Source organism: Geotrypetes seraphini, chromosome 5 (genome assembly GCF_902459505.1).
Source record: "Geotrypetes seraphini chromosome 5, aGeoSer1.1, whole genome shotgun sequence".
Taxonomy (NCBI): domain Eukaryota; kingdom Metazoa; phylum Chordata; class Amphibia; order Gymnophiona; family Dermophiidae; genus Geotrypetes; species Geotrypetes seraphini.
Window position 1 is genome coordinate 254,032,162 of NC_047088.1, and position 13,600 is coordinate 254,045,761.

A 13,600-nucleotide genomic window follows, 5' to 3' on the forward strand; every position below is an offset into this window, starting at 1 on the left:
CCTGAGACTGTGGGTTCAAACCCACACTGCTCCTTGTGACCCTGGGCAAGTCACTTAATCTCCTCATTGCCCTAGTTACATTAGATAGATTATGAGCCCGCCAGAACAGATAGGGAAAAATGCTTGAGTACCCGAATAAATTCATGTAAACTGTTCTGAGCTCCCCTGGGAGAACAGTATAGAAAACCAAATGTAAAATTAAATGGCTCTGTTGTGAAAAATAATGAGAAATTTTCACGAAGATAAAAAGCTACCCCGACTGGTGCTTGGGCCTAAGTCAGCCTCAGGAGCTGCAAAAAAAATGAAAACAAACTTGTTTAAAAAAAAAAAAATCTAATCAATTAAAGGGGTAAGGAGTGAATACTGAGAAAACCCAACTAATGAAGAAAAACCCCGCTCCGCAAGGGAAAGCACTGAAAAACAAGAAAAAAAAAAAATTAAATACTGGGGAAAGCTTACTGAATGTGACCTCTACTCCATGGAAAAACAAAGATTGTTGATCCTGTGTGCTCATGTCAAGCGGGAAGCCACTTGTACATGCACGATGCAATACTGCTAAAAGCTTCTTAAAGATCTAGAATTCTGGGTAGTGTTTGCACCGAGGCTCTGGAAAATGACATCATCCTTATGTGAAAAGCAACGTTCTGCTTATCCTTGGAGAAAAACTCACTGCAACACTGCTAAAAGACATGACAAATACTTCATTGCTCTATTACAGGTCACGTGCATTTGAAGAATAAGAAAAAATGAATTCTTACGTATGCTGATGATGTAATTTTGCTATTTCTTTTTCAAAATCTTGAGGCTGACTTGGGATAAAGGAGTAATTGGCGAGGTAGCCTGGCAAGTGCTCTGAACGGTTGTAGTCGCCCAGTTCAGCTATAACACAATAAGCAATTTTCAGTTCCAGTTGCATGTACAAGGACCAGTTTCAATACTAAGGAAAAGTGAGAAATGAAGGCTTAGCTACTAAATATACCCCAATATTAGGATTTGCCTTATTTCAGTATATCTGTAACATCCTTAAATCAAAGTCAAAATTCAACTGTAAACAGAGAATGACATGGGGACAAATTTGGCCCTGTCCTTGTGGGATCTATCTCCATCCCATCCTATTCCTGCAAGCTCTATTCTCATCTGCACAAGCTTCGAACACTAAAGTGGGACAGGGACAGAACTCACGGGGACAGGGACAAATTTATCCCCATGTTATTCCCCCACCTCCACCCCCCAATATTCATCAGTTTGCTGGCTATCCGCTGATATTCAATATTCAGCACAGCCAGCTATTTCCCACTGAAAATCTAGCTCACTAGATTGGCCAGTGACCAGCTGTATCATGTGACAGCCAGTAACTGCCAATATTCAGTGGCTGGCCAGCTAAGGCTAGCAGCTAGATAAACCTACCTAAAAAGCAGGTCACTCTATCACTATTTTGCCTTAGCCAGCTAGCCGCTGAATATTAGCTTGGCTGGCTAAGTTTGAGGCAGCAAATTTTGACCTGGATATTCAATGTCGGTGGTCGGAAATGGCCCTAGTATTGAATATCCAGGACTGCCATGCAGGAGGAGGAAGATGCACATCACCAGAAATGGTGGGTAGCCATGACTATGGCTGACAGCTAACCAGGCCTCTTGAGCACCCTAACTTTCATATCAATTTTTTTTGTTTAGCAAAAATTACAATACCGTATATACTCGAATATAAGTCGATCCGATTATAAGTAGAGACCCCCATTTTTCCCCCAAAAAAGGAGGGAAAAAAAAAAAAAAGATTGTCTCGAATATAAGACGGGGGCTTGATATTCAAGTGCCATGCCCTGCCAGGATCTACACCTCCCTCACGCCCTCCCCTGCCAGGCTCTGCACCCAGCCCTCTTCCTTTTCTTACCAGGCTCTGTACCCAGCCCCCTCACTCCATGCCAGGCTTTGCATCCTGCCTCACCATCGTACCTCTGGTGGTCTAGTGGTAGACCAGGATAGGAGGGATGCCTCCTGTCTCCCATCCCGGCTAACTAACTTTTTTTTTTAACCCCCCCCCCCCCCCACACACACACACACAGACACAAACTTACCTTTTGTGCCATTTTTAATCCCTGGTGGTCCAGCGGTATATGGGGCAGGAGCGATCTTTCCATGCCCTGCCCGGTGCTGAGCCTCTCTGTCCCCGGTTCCCTTTTCACGCCCAGCGGCGCACCCGACTGGGCCGAGCTTTTCCTGCTCAGCCCAGCGCTGCTCTCTGAATGGCCGCCACCAGTTCTCGTCCTGCGAGAACTCATGACAGCCATTCAGAAAGCAGCGCAGGGCTGAGCAGGAAGCAAGAAAAGCTCGGCTCAGCTGGGTGCACCGCTGGCCACAAAAAGGGAACCAGGGATGGAGAGGCTCCCGTATCGTCCGGGAGAGGGGGGGGTTGGGTTGATGACTCGAATATAGGACGAGGCCCCCATTTGGGGCCATTTTTTGGCCCAAAAATCTCGTCCTATATTTGAATATATACGGTACTCATCAAATCCAAGCACTTTTCAAAAGAGACACATCTGAATACATTACACGTTTCATTTTCGTTTTTTACCCACGCTCTATGGAAAAAGCCCGATTATGTGCTGGAGCCTGCTACACCAATTTTTCTTCATTATGAAGAGGCATCTTATAAATTATAACTAGCAAAAATACAGCATTCTCTATTCTCCTCAAAAAAGATAGTCACTTCAAGACAAATGCTATAGCAAACTCTTACAAAAGATATGACATCCATCCTATTTAGTTTATCATACAGTGAGGCCAATATACTAACATGCAAAAGTATGTAGCTATGGATTTAGCTCCTAGCTCATTTATATCCATAGCTAAATATTGCAAGAAATTTAACATGCAATATCATGACTAAGGGCTCTTTTTACTAAGCTGTGATAGCGGTTTTAACACGCGCTGAATTGCCCCACACCCTAGACGCTAACGCCATCATTGAGCTGGCGTTAGTTCTAGCCATGGAGTGCGGGTTTAGCACATGCGGTAATTCAGCACGTGCTAAAACTGCTATCGCAGCTTAGTAAAAGCAGCCCTAAGAGCTTTTTGAGTTTGTATCTATGGTAACATTTTTAAACTGTTCTGCAGGCAGTGCTTAAAAAGACCATATGGTTCTTGTCACCTGCTTACTACTCCAGTAGCCTCAACTACCTAGAAGGCCAGTGTGCATTCAGAGTCACCTGTAGCCAGTGTAAAGTTAAAAGAAAAAAGAAAAGCCCCCTCCCCAAGTCCTGGCTCCCCTTGGAAAGCCTTATCCCTTAAAATAATGAGCAGCCCTCACTGTAGCTACCCCTATACCCCAAATGTCAGTTTCTAGAAGGCAGGAATAATTTTCAACTGCTCAACTTTTCACTGCTGCTTGTTTCTCTCCCATCACCTCAACCTAGTGCACAGCACTACTTTTATTAGAACTATAACTTCTGACTTGTTAAATGGCCCTTCCTTCATCTTACTACACTCTACTTTTTCTCCCTCTGTTTTGTCTTGTTACCCACCCAAATTTTTATTATCTTTTTATGTACATCTCTTTCCCCTCAATAACGGTTCCCTTGACCTCTTAACTACTTTCTCTCACCTCCTTTAAGTTCAATCAATTTGTACCATTTTTTAATCTTATGTAAACCGCATAGAACTTCACGGTCCTGCGGTATATAAACTGTTATTATTATTATTATATTACTGACTTCTTTGCAGTGTATTAAATTAATATGAACTATGGTATGAACATCTGCAAAACAATCGCTGCCCACCCAGTGATGTGAGCTGAATAACCATGCAGACTTCTCACAAGTCCTCAGGTTTCTATCAATACAAAAATCTCTGTTCTTCAAACAAACATAGTAAATGACGACAGATAAAAACCTAAATATGCCCCAACAGTCACGCTCATTTTCAATTCATAATTAAATTTTCTTTCTTTGGCATTTCTGGAACATAGACTGTAGAAGTCTGCCTAAGTCTGTCCTTAGGTTCCGACTACTGGAGTTGCCCGTTGAAACCTACTCCAGTGTATCTGAACCATATTGTCATTTGCTGGACACAAATCGTAAAAGTCTGCATGGCATAGTCCTGATGTTCCAAATTACTGGAGTTTCCATCAAGTTCTTTTCAGCCCAAGTCTACCTTAAGTTCTTCACAGCCAGAGTTGCAATCTAAGCACCATACATCAAATATACATGCAACCATTTAAGTTTTATTTATACCATTCATTTTCTAGGGTGAATAGAACATATTTATTGCATGTGATGCTATAGACAAATACGGACAAGAAAAGCATGAAAGAATATCAAATTGATACTTATATAACTTTTGAGGGCCAGATACACTTAAAGACCCACACACCCCTACCAGAGATATCATTATGGAGGGTATAAAATAACCTATAAGGCCTAACAACATAAATCAAAAAGGGCTGAAAAGCTAAACAATCTTTTTTTTTTTTTTTTTTTTTAGTTCAATGGTTTTATTGAATATTATAGGAATTATAAACAGAAAGCAGTTCAAACATATAGATCATAATAAAAATCATGTATCAAATATTTGTATCTACAATCATTTGAATAAAACTAGATTAATGAGAAGGATCCAGAGTATCTGGAACTGCTTAGAAAAGGAATAGAAGAAGACAGAGAAGCAGGAGGGATAAGAGAAAGAGAGAGAAATATAAAGGAAGAGAAAGAGAATGAGAAATAGAGAGAGATATAGAGAGAGAAAGAGAGAGGCAGAAGTGTCTATAGAGCAGAACGAACATATGAATCTAGGAATGTCCAAGGTGATTTGTTTCGTGTCAAATTTGTGGAAGATCGAGAAAATAATTTCTTTTCATATGCATAAGATTCAAATTTATGGTACATACTCAAGGAGTTCCACCAAAAGGTGTAGTCTAGCAATGAGGATGATTTCCAGTTTTTCAGAATATGCATTAGAGCTGTCATGAACATGGTGTCAATGAGTTTAGGCGGGCAATTTGATTGTGCAAAACATGGGTGTTGAGAACGAAGAATTATAATATCCATGGAGATCACTTCTGAACATTTAGTGACAGATTTTATGGTATCCCAAATACGAAGCCAAAAGGAATGAACCATATTGCAGTGGAAAAGCATGTGATCGAGAGTTCCGGGTGCTTTCAGACAGTTCCAACAGGTAGAATCTTGTTGTAGATTCGCTTTCCACTTACGATATGGAGTCCATACTGCATTCCACATAACAAAGTACATTGATTGTGAAACTCTGGATGATAAAAGAGGACGATTTGTGGAAGACCAGAAGAGTTCCCAATCTATTTCAGAAAGCGTGGTTTTCAAAATAGAGTCCCAATGGTTCATAGATTGAGTTGAAAAAGTGAAGAAGTGATCTCTTAGTATACCATAAAAAAGAGATATTGCCTTACCCTTCAGTAAAGCCAGAGTAGACCAATGGCGAACAGTATGAATAGAGGTCATAAAATCAGGGCGTGTATGTATATTATCTAATATTCCAGTAAGCATAAGCCATTGTGATCGTACAGAGGATGGGAGTGAGTATGTGGAACGGAAAATATCAAAGGGGACAAAAGAATTAGAGGAGATCAATTGATGAACAAACCACACACCCGCCCGCTGCCACCTTTTCCATGAGAGGGATCTTCCATTGATCTGAATTTTAGAGTTATTCCAAAGGGACATGAGTGGGCCTTCATCAGCGTGAATTTCAGCCGCTGCATCTAATAGGCGTAAAGCATGCTGCGTTGCACATAATAAAGAATACCTTCTCAAGTGTCTAGGTATTGACACTGTAAGAAAGCACGAGGCGTGTAGTGGTGTACATAAAAAGCGTTCCATTTCGAACCATGCTGGTTGATCTTGAGGGTTCGAGTCAACTATCCATTGAGCTCCATATTTGGCTAATGATGCAATGTAATAGTAGTAAAAATCTGGTAGATTTAGGCCGCCATTAATCTTAGAGGCCTTCAGCTTGGCGAGAGCAATACGAGGTTTTTTCTTGTTCCAAATAAATTCAGAAATTTTTATATTAAGCCAATGAAAGAATTTTTTCTGGCATAAAAGGGGAAGCATAGAAAGAATGTAATTAATTTGTGGAGCCAGAGTCATTTTAATGGAGGCTATTCTACCCCACCAGGACAGATAAAGCGGAGACCAACGCGTTGTAGTATTTAAAATTAAATTTTTGATTTTGGCTATGTTAAGATCCTGAGCATGATCTGGATCTTTATGAATTAGGATTCCCAAATATTTCACAGCTCCTTGTGACCATGGAAAAGAGAAGTGAGCTAGATCTGAGAAGGAAATATGGTCATTGAGAGGAAAGATCTCCGACTTCTCCCAGTTGACAGAGTATCCCGAGAGACGAGAATATTGGGAAACTATGTGAATGAGATGGGGTAGAGAGAAAAGGGGATCTCTGAGAAAGAGGAGAACGTCATCGGCATAAGCTGCCAATTTAATGTCTCGATTGGATGAGGGAATACCTTTTATTAGGGAACACTGTCGGATAGCAGATAATAAAGGTTCCAATGCTAGATCAAATAATAATGGTGAAAGGGGACAGCCTTGACGGGTACCTCTGTAAAGGGAAAATCTATTAGAGAGAGAGTTATTAATCAGGATTAATTTTCTAATTATAGATCCTGTGTTCATCCCACCCCTTTTTGTTTTGCTTTTTTAAAATTGTTATTAGCATTTAATATGTAATATACAAGCAATAAACTTGAGAGAAACACACTTTAGAAAAAGTTATTTATCAAACTGAGAAAAGAAAAATCGTAACAGAAGTTATATGTAATACTCTAGTCTTTTAGCCCGTTACATTAACGGGTGATAGAATATATGTCTGTCTGTCTTTCTTTCTTTCTGTCTCTCTCTCTCCTGCTGTCTGTCTTTCTTTCTGTCTCTCTCTCTCTGGCCCCCTTTGTCGGTCTTTCTGTCTCTCTCCCTGCCCCTGTGGCTTTCTTCCTTTCTTTCTGTCTCCCTCCCACTGTCTATCTTTCAAAGGGCAATAAAAAAAACCCCAAGAAAAATTATAGAAGTATTAGTAAAAGAGGACAAAGACCACAAATTCTTATCAATCTTGCCTACATACATGGTGGCCAAAATATACCTGCACTGTGCAAATGATATAACACTCATCAACAGCAGCAAAGAAGATATGCTGTATCTACTGAGAAAAGTCAAAGCAGAAAGTCATAACAGGATTAGAACTGGACATAAACAAGACAAAGATCATGAAAAATGGAAAATGATGAAGATTTTGAGCTTGAAGGCGATAGAATAGAAGTTGTAAAGCATTTCAATCTCCTGGGCTTTTTCCTAAACAAAGAAACAACTAACAGGGAAGAAATACTCCACAGGACAGCACTTGGTCGCTCTTCAATGAAGGCTCTCAACAAAGTATTCAAAGGCAAGGAAATCAACACTCCAAATGAATATCAGAGTTGTTCACGCACTCATTTTCTCAATGGTCAATTATGAATGCGAAAGCACGGAAACAAGACAGAAAGAAGATTTACTCATTTGAGCTTTGGTGCTAGAGAAAGATTTTATGCATGCCATGGACTGCGAGAAGAACTAACAAATTGATTCTGGGAGAGATCAAACCAGCTATGTCACTTGAAGCCCAAATAATGACGTTACAACTGTCTTACATATTTTGGACACACCGTCAGAAGTTTGCAGACGACACAAAGCTATGCCGGGCAATCAGATCGCAGAAGGATAGCGAGGAACTCCAGAGTGACTTGTGTCAGTTAGAGAAATGGGCGGAGAAATGGCAGATGAAGTTTAATGTGGAAAAGTGCAAAGTAATGCATTTAGGCAGAAAGAACAAGGAACACGAGTATAGAATGTCAGGTGCAACTCTGGATAAGAACGAACAAGAAAAGGACCTGGGTGATAGATAGGACCCTGAAACTGTCCGCACAATGCGCGGCAGCGGCAAAGAAAGCAAATAGAATGTTAGGCATCCACCTTCATTAATATTACCTCTACAGAATTCCTTCGCTCCACTAGTGCACTGCAATACTCAAGAAAACAGAAGGGAGGTGGGACTGGAACCAATGAAGGTAATTCAAGAGAACAAGCGCACCCTAAGCACAAATAAAAAAGCCAAAAACAGAAAACTATAACTGTTGGGGGATTTCATCATCAGAGGCATTAACCTTGGAACACAAGGCGAGGAGACCAAAATAGTGAAATGTCTTCCAGGATCCTCAGCTACCAGGAGTTCCAGGCAAATACAGACTATAATTAAGTAAGAAACTAAGGATTTTAACACTGATGTTGTTATCCATCTGGGAACAAATGACCTGGCCAACAACTCCACGCTTGCAGCACAGAAAGCTTTTCAAGAGCTTGGTGAGGGCTTGAAACCTTTTGTAAAGACTTTAGCTTTTTCTGAAATACTGCCTGCATATGGAAAAGGAGAGCAAAGAGTGAAAAACACAGAGGACTTTAATAGATGGCTCAGAGCCTGGTGTCATCAAGAAGGCTTCAGGTACATAGGAGGATGGGGAAATACATGGAAGGACAAGAAGCTATATTACTACAGCAGGAAAAAGAAACCTTGCAGAGAAATTTAGACAATATGTTTCTAGGCATTTAAACTAGAAGGTGGGGGTGGTGTATGTATGAAGGACAATTACAGAGACCACCCCCGGCAAAAGAAAAGATGTGATAGTAATAAACATTGCATGGGGATCGCACACCAGTGATCTGTACCAGCAGATGGGGCGTTCCTCTGATCGCCCCCATCTGCATATTGGAGTTTCAAAAATCCGTCAGACCTGCCCGAAGCGGTCCTGATCGGGCAGGTTCGTGAATCTAGCTCTTAGTCCTTCCCACATCACAGCCATGCTTCTTCCCTCTAATTTCCAGTGTGCTTCATTGGAAATGAAATCAGCTGAACGCTGCTAAACACATTGGATGAATGTTGGACCAATCATAGAGCTGCCGCTCCTCCCTCTTGTTACCAGCCCCCTTCAGAGCTGCTGCCTCTGACCACCTTCCACCTCAGAGCTACTAGAGCCCTACCACCTACCCCTGGAAACGTTCTAGAGTTGCTGGTGCCTCTGAACTCCTCCCCCATGAGAGCTCCTGGTGTCACTACATCCCCCCTCCCCCCCCAACAAGAGCTGCTGGTGTCGCCGATTCCCCTCCTTCACCTCAGAGCTGCCGATTCCTGAAAACAGGTATTGCTGCTAGTAAGAGTTAGAAAATTCATTGCCCCAGGCAGCAGCTACACTGTTCACGCTCTCTCTCTCGCACTGAAATCATATTGCAAGAGGAGTGAATAGCTGCATATTGGGCCACTTCCTCCTGTGCCTGCCTGCAGTTGACAACTTATGTGAACCACAAGGACTTTCTCTACTTCTCTTGCAGTACAATTTTAGCTAGGGAGAGGGAGGCAGAGTGAACAGTACAACTACTGCCTATGACTGTGGATAACATGATTATGATGATTATGTGTCATGCGCGAGGGGGAAGAGCAAGGTGAATGTGTGCCATGGGCATGGTATGGTTAACAGAATAAACGGGAATTGTTAATTCTTTGGGATGCAAAAGTTTTTTAGTTTTACCCCAATATTGTGGAGAGGAGAGATTTGTGAGCTGCATTGTTGGGGAAGGAAAGGGAGAAGGGTAATGCTTGGGAGGGGGAGAGAGCTGCAATGTTGGAGAGGGGGAAGAAACAAAATGTGATTAATTGTGATTAAAAATTTTAATCAAAGTACAGCCCTAGACTTCATGCATTGAACAGCATAAGAACACCAATGTATTTGCTTTTGCTAGCAATTTTGTACTATAACATGAAAACCCAATTTTCTGGGAAAAATGCACTTTGATACATCAGCTGAAACAAAACAAAAAGAAACAAGACAGTCCTATTAACTAACCCAATATCAAAGTACCGTTTCAAATATATACCGAGGTAATTTTTTTCTCTCAAAAGGAGGGAAAAAAGGTTGACTCAATTATAAACCAAAGTTTTATATTTAAGTATAGGTAATTCTCTCCTTCCTCCACTCTTCTCCGATTTCCACAAACCTGCCTTTCCCAAGGTGTCCTGTCCAGCCTGCCCCATCCTGTCCTGTCTGTCTCTGCACCCAGCTCCACACCTCCCGGATGCCTACTGCAGCCTCTCCCTGGGCCTACCTTAAACCTTGTTGGTCAGCAGTGAGCCAAGACAGGAACAATCCCTCCAGATTTTCACCTCCCCCGCCCTTCCCTGACCTGTTGCAGGCCTCCCTCGGGCCTGCCTTGAGCCCTGATGGTCCAGAGGTAAGCCAGGACAGGAGTGACCCCTCCTATGTCTTAACTCAGCCGGTTCCACCCCAACCCACCTCCCTCCTGCACCTTACAAATACCTACCTCGCATGCCCTGGTGGTCCAGCAGTGAACCAGGGCTGCTAACGAAAATAGCTACTGCAAATTCCCATTTCACAGGTGGCTCCGTTCTTGGTCTCACCAATGAAATTCTTTATATGCCCTTCCTAACACATTTCAGACAGTGTCTAGGTATTCACCTAGAACCTATCTAAAATGGGGGCTTACAGATGCAAGTTAAAATTACTGGAATGGAGAACTATGCAAAACCAATTATTTTCTTTATGTAAAACTGCTCATTCTTTCATTATTTAAAAGTTTTAAGATTGAATGCCCTAAGTTTGCTGTCAAGACTACCACCCCAAAGCCAGTTTTTAAGTACATTAATTGCTTGTTGGATTGCAAAGCTTGTTCAGAGCAAAATTTGATTAAAATAGTAATGTATAAATCAAATGCTTATAGTGCCTAAATCAATATATAAGCCAACATCAAAAAAATCTGATAAACCAGTATCTATTTGTAAATAGTGGTTATACTTACACTGAACAGCATAAGAAGTCAAAAGGACAGCAGTATTATAAGGGCAGGGCAATCTATATAAAACAAAAAAAAATATGTATTTATCTCTGTCTTAACTGAGTACAGCTTATTTGGAAAGATAACTTAATTTATCAGTAAAAAGCACATCTCCACACACAGATTAATTAAAGAAAAGCACAAATTTCACCAAAATATTATCTAACTATAGCATATTTACTCACAATGCTTCCTTCCTGTTTCTTCAAGATTGTCAAAATTTGAACATTTCTAAAAATACATATATATTTCAAATGCAACTTTTATCATTCAAATAATAACCCATACTACAATGAACTTAAATAGTCTCTACATTAAAGCAATGGTCTCTTTCCATATGTTTCTCTGTGCAGGGCATTATTTTATATACATCTTTAGCTATACAGTAACTTATTAAAAACCACCACACAATTTTTACATGCTTATATATTTTTTCACATTCTGCTATCTAAAATTTACAATTCAAAAAGTATTAAAGTACACATTTGCTTCACTAATCTTTACAACATAATGGAAGATTAGGTTTATACCTTCAATAATCTTCTTTCTGTTAGTCCCTGGAGGATTCCATATGCTAGCTGTTCAATCCCAACCCGCAGTCCGGGTGTTGCAGAAATCTACATCTTTTCTGAACACATGCTGCTGCACTCCCTCCAGTGCAGTGGTCTCAAACTCGCAGCCCGCCAGCTATGTTTATCATAATCACAAAAGTAAAATAAAACAGTTTCTTGATCATGTCTCTTTAGCTATAAATTACAATATTATTATTAATATTGTAATTTATAGCTAAAAGATTTAGCCAAAAGATTTAGCCAAAAAGATTTAGCTAAAAGATTTAGCTAAAAAGATTTAGCCAAAAGGAAAGATTTATAAACTATAAAGAGTTTTATCTCATGCAAAATTGTCGTTTCTTTAATAAGTTATTATCGTATATACTTGAATATAAACCAGGATTGTGGGCCAAAAAATTGGCCCAAAAATGGAGGTCCCGGTTTATATTCGAGCCAATACACTCCCCTTCCGAAATTATTGCATGCCGCCACCGCCGCAAGGCTCTGCACCCTGCCACCCTCCCTGTCCTAACCTCTACCACCGATCACCAGTGGAGGTGCAGCGGACAGGAGCGAACTTTACAAGTTCCTGCTCCGCTGTTAAAAGGCTTCCACGAGTGTCTTCAGCAGCTGAGAAGCACGAGCAGGCGCGTGATTTGGCACTGCTGCTCAGTGCTGAGCAGCTTCCTTAATGGCTCCCGCGAATTCTCATGATCTGGCGCAATCAATGTCCACATTCAATAGATTAGGGGCTGGAGAGTCCATCCCAATTGATTTTGAGTCAAATGGAGGGGTTTATGAGGCTAAATTTAAAGTTAGAAAAAAAGATTGATTTTAAAATTCAAGATGACCGCCGTCACAAATTCACGCAACAAACGGCAAAAATAAACAAAATTTGAAAATAAAATATTGCGAATTGGGGTCTGGAGAGTTGAGGGACCTGAACCCTACCCTCAGAAACTGTGAAAACGGAGTTTAAAGCAAGTTACAAGCCACCCCATAGGAAATAATGGAGGTGCTCACAGACTGTCAGCGTTTTTAAAACAGCTCAGTGGAGAAAAAGGACTTTCTGCTTCAGAAACAGCTCTAAATTCACTAGAAATGAAGATCTTCAGATTGCCAGCCAGCCAGAGATTGACTACACCTTCCGCCCCCATGGATCCTCTGCCACACGGTCGGGGGTGGAAATGGCAGCCTATGCTTTGAAGCCCGATTAGGTTTCTGTCCAGACGTACTCAACCTGTGCTAGAAACAGGGTCACTGGCCAACAAACTCCAGGTACTTTCAGAAGGTGGCACACAGCAGGCAGGCTTCACAGATTCACCAGTTTCTCTATGAAGCGGAAGCCCAGCACCACAGGACTGCGTCCTTTTCTCTGACAGCGGACCACTGGGGAGGGGCCTCAAGACACTGAAGCCACCGAGAAATTAAGTTTAAGCGAACTTTAAAGAAAAAAAAAAAAGAAACAAAAGCATAGCAACAGCAAAAGAATTTTGCTCGGACTGCTTGCAGAAATTGAAACCGAGGTTGTTTACTGATTCTCACACTAGGGGGAGTGCAACATGTGTTCAGAAAAGATGTAGATACAGTGGTGCCTCGCATAACGGACGCCTCGCACAGCGAACGCTGCGCACAACGAACTTTATGTCTTGATTCGTACAACGAACTTCGTTTCACACAACGAAGTCGCCCGAGCTGCATCCTTCCGCGCAGGCACTGCGCTTAACTGCCCTCTCTCCGCCTGGCTCCCTCTTGCCCCCCCCGACTCCCCGACACGATCGGGGCAAGAGGGAGCCCAAGCCCTCTTGCCCCCCCCCGACTCCCCGACACGATCGGGGCAAGAGGGAGCCCAAGCCCTCTTGCCCCCCCGACTCCCCGACACGATCGGGGCAAGAGGGAGCTCAAGCCCTCTTGCCCCCCCGACTCCCCGACACGATCGGGGCAAGAGGGAGCCCAAGCCCTCTTGCCCCCCCGACTCCCCGACACGATCGGGGCAAGAGGGAGCTCAAGCCCTCTTGCCCCCCCGACTCCCCGACACGATCGGGGCAAGAGGGAGCCAAAGCCCTCTTGCCCCCCCGACTCCCCGACACGATCGGGCCAGGAGGGAGCCCAAGTCCTCCTGGCCACGGCG

General features: G+C 42.2%; 1 protein-coding gene across 7 annotated transcripts in view; it reads right to left on the reverse strand.

Annotated features, from left to right (window-relative positions):
- The window catches only part of PTPN4 (protein tyrosine phosphatase non-receptor type 4), a 272,694-nt gene that overhangs the window by 179,172 nt on the left and 79,922 nt on the right, over window positions 1-13,600 (reverse strand). For 6 of the 7 annotated variants that reach the window (XM_033945428.1, XM_033945424.1, XM_033945426.1 and 3 more), the window contains 2 exons: window positions 10,883-10,935; window positions 759-879 (listed from right to left, as the gene is read on the reverse strand). In XM_033945428.1, coding sequence (XP_033801319.1) covers window positions 759-879; window positions 10,883-10,935 — 174 coding nt within the window. Of the gene's footprint in view, window positions 1-758; window positions 938-10,882; window positions 10,936-13,600 lie in introns of all 7 variants that reach the window. The other variant, XM_033945429.1, reaches the window with a different exon arrangement.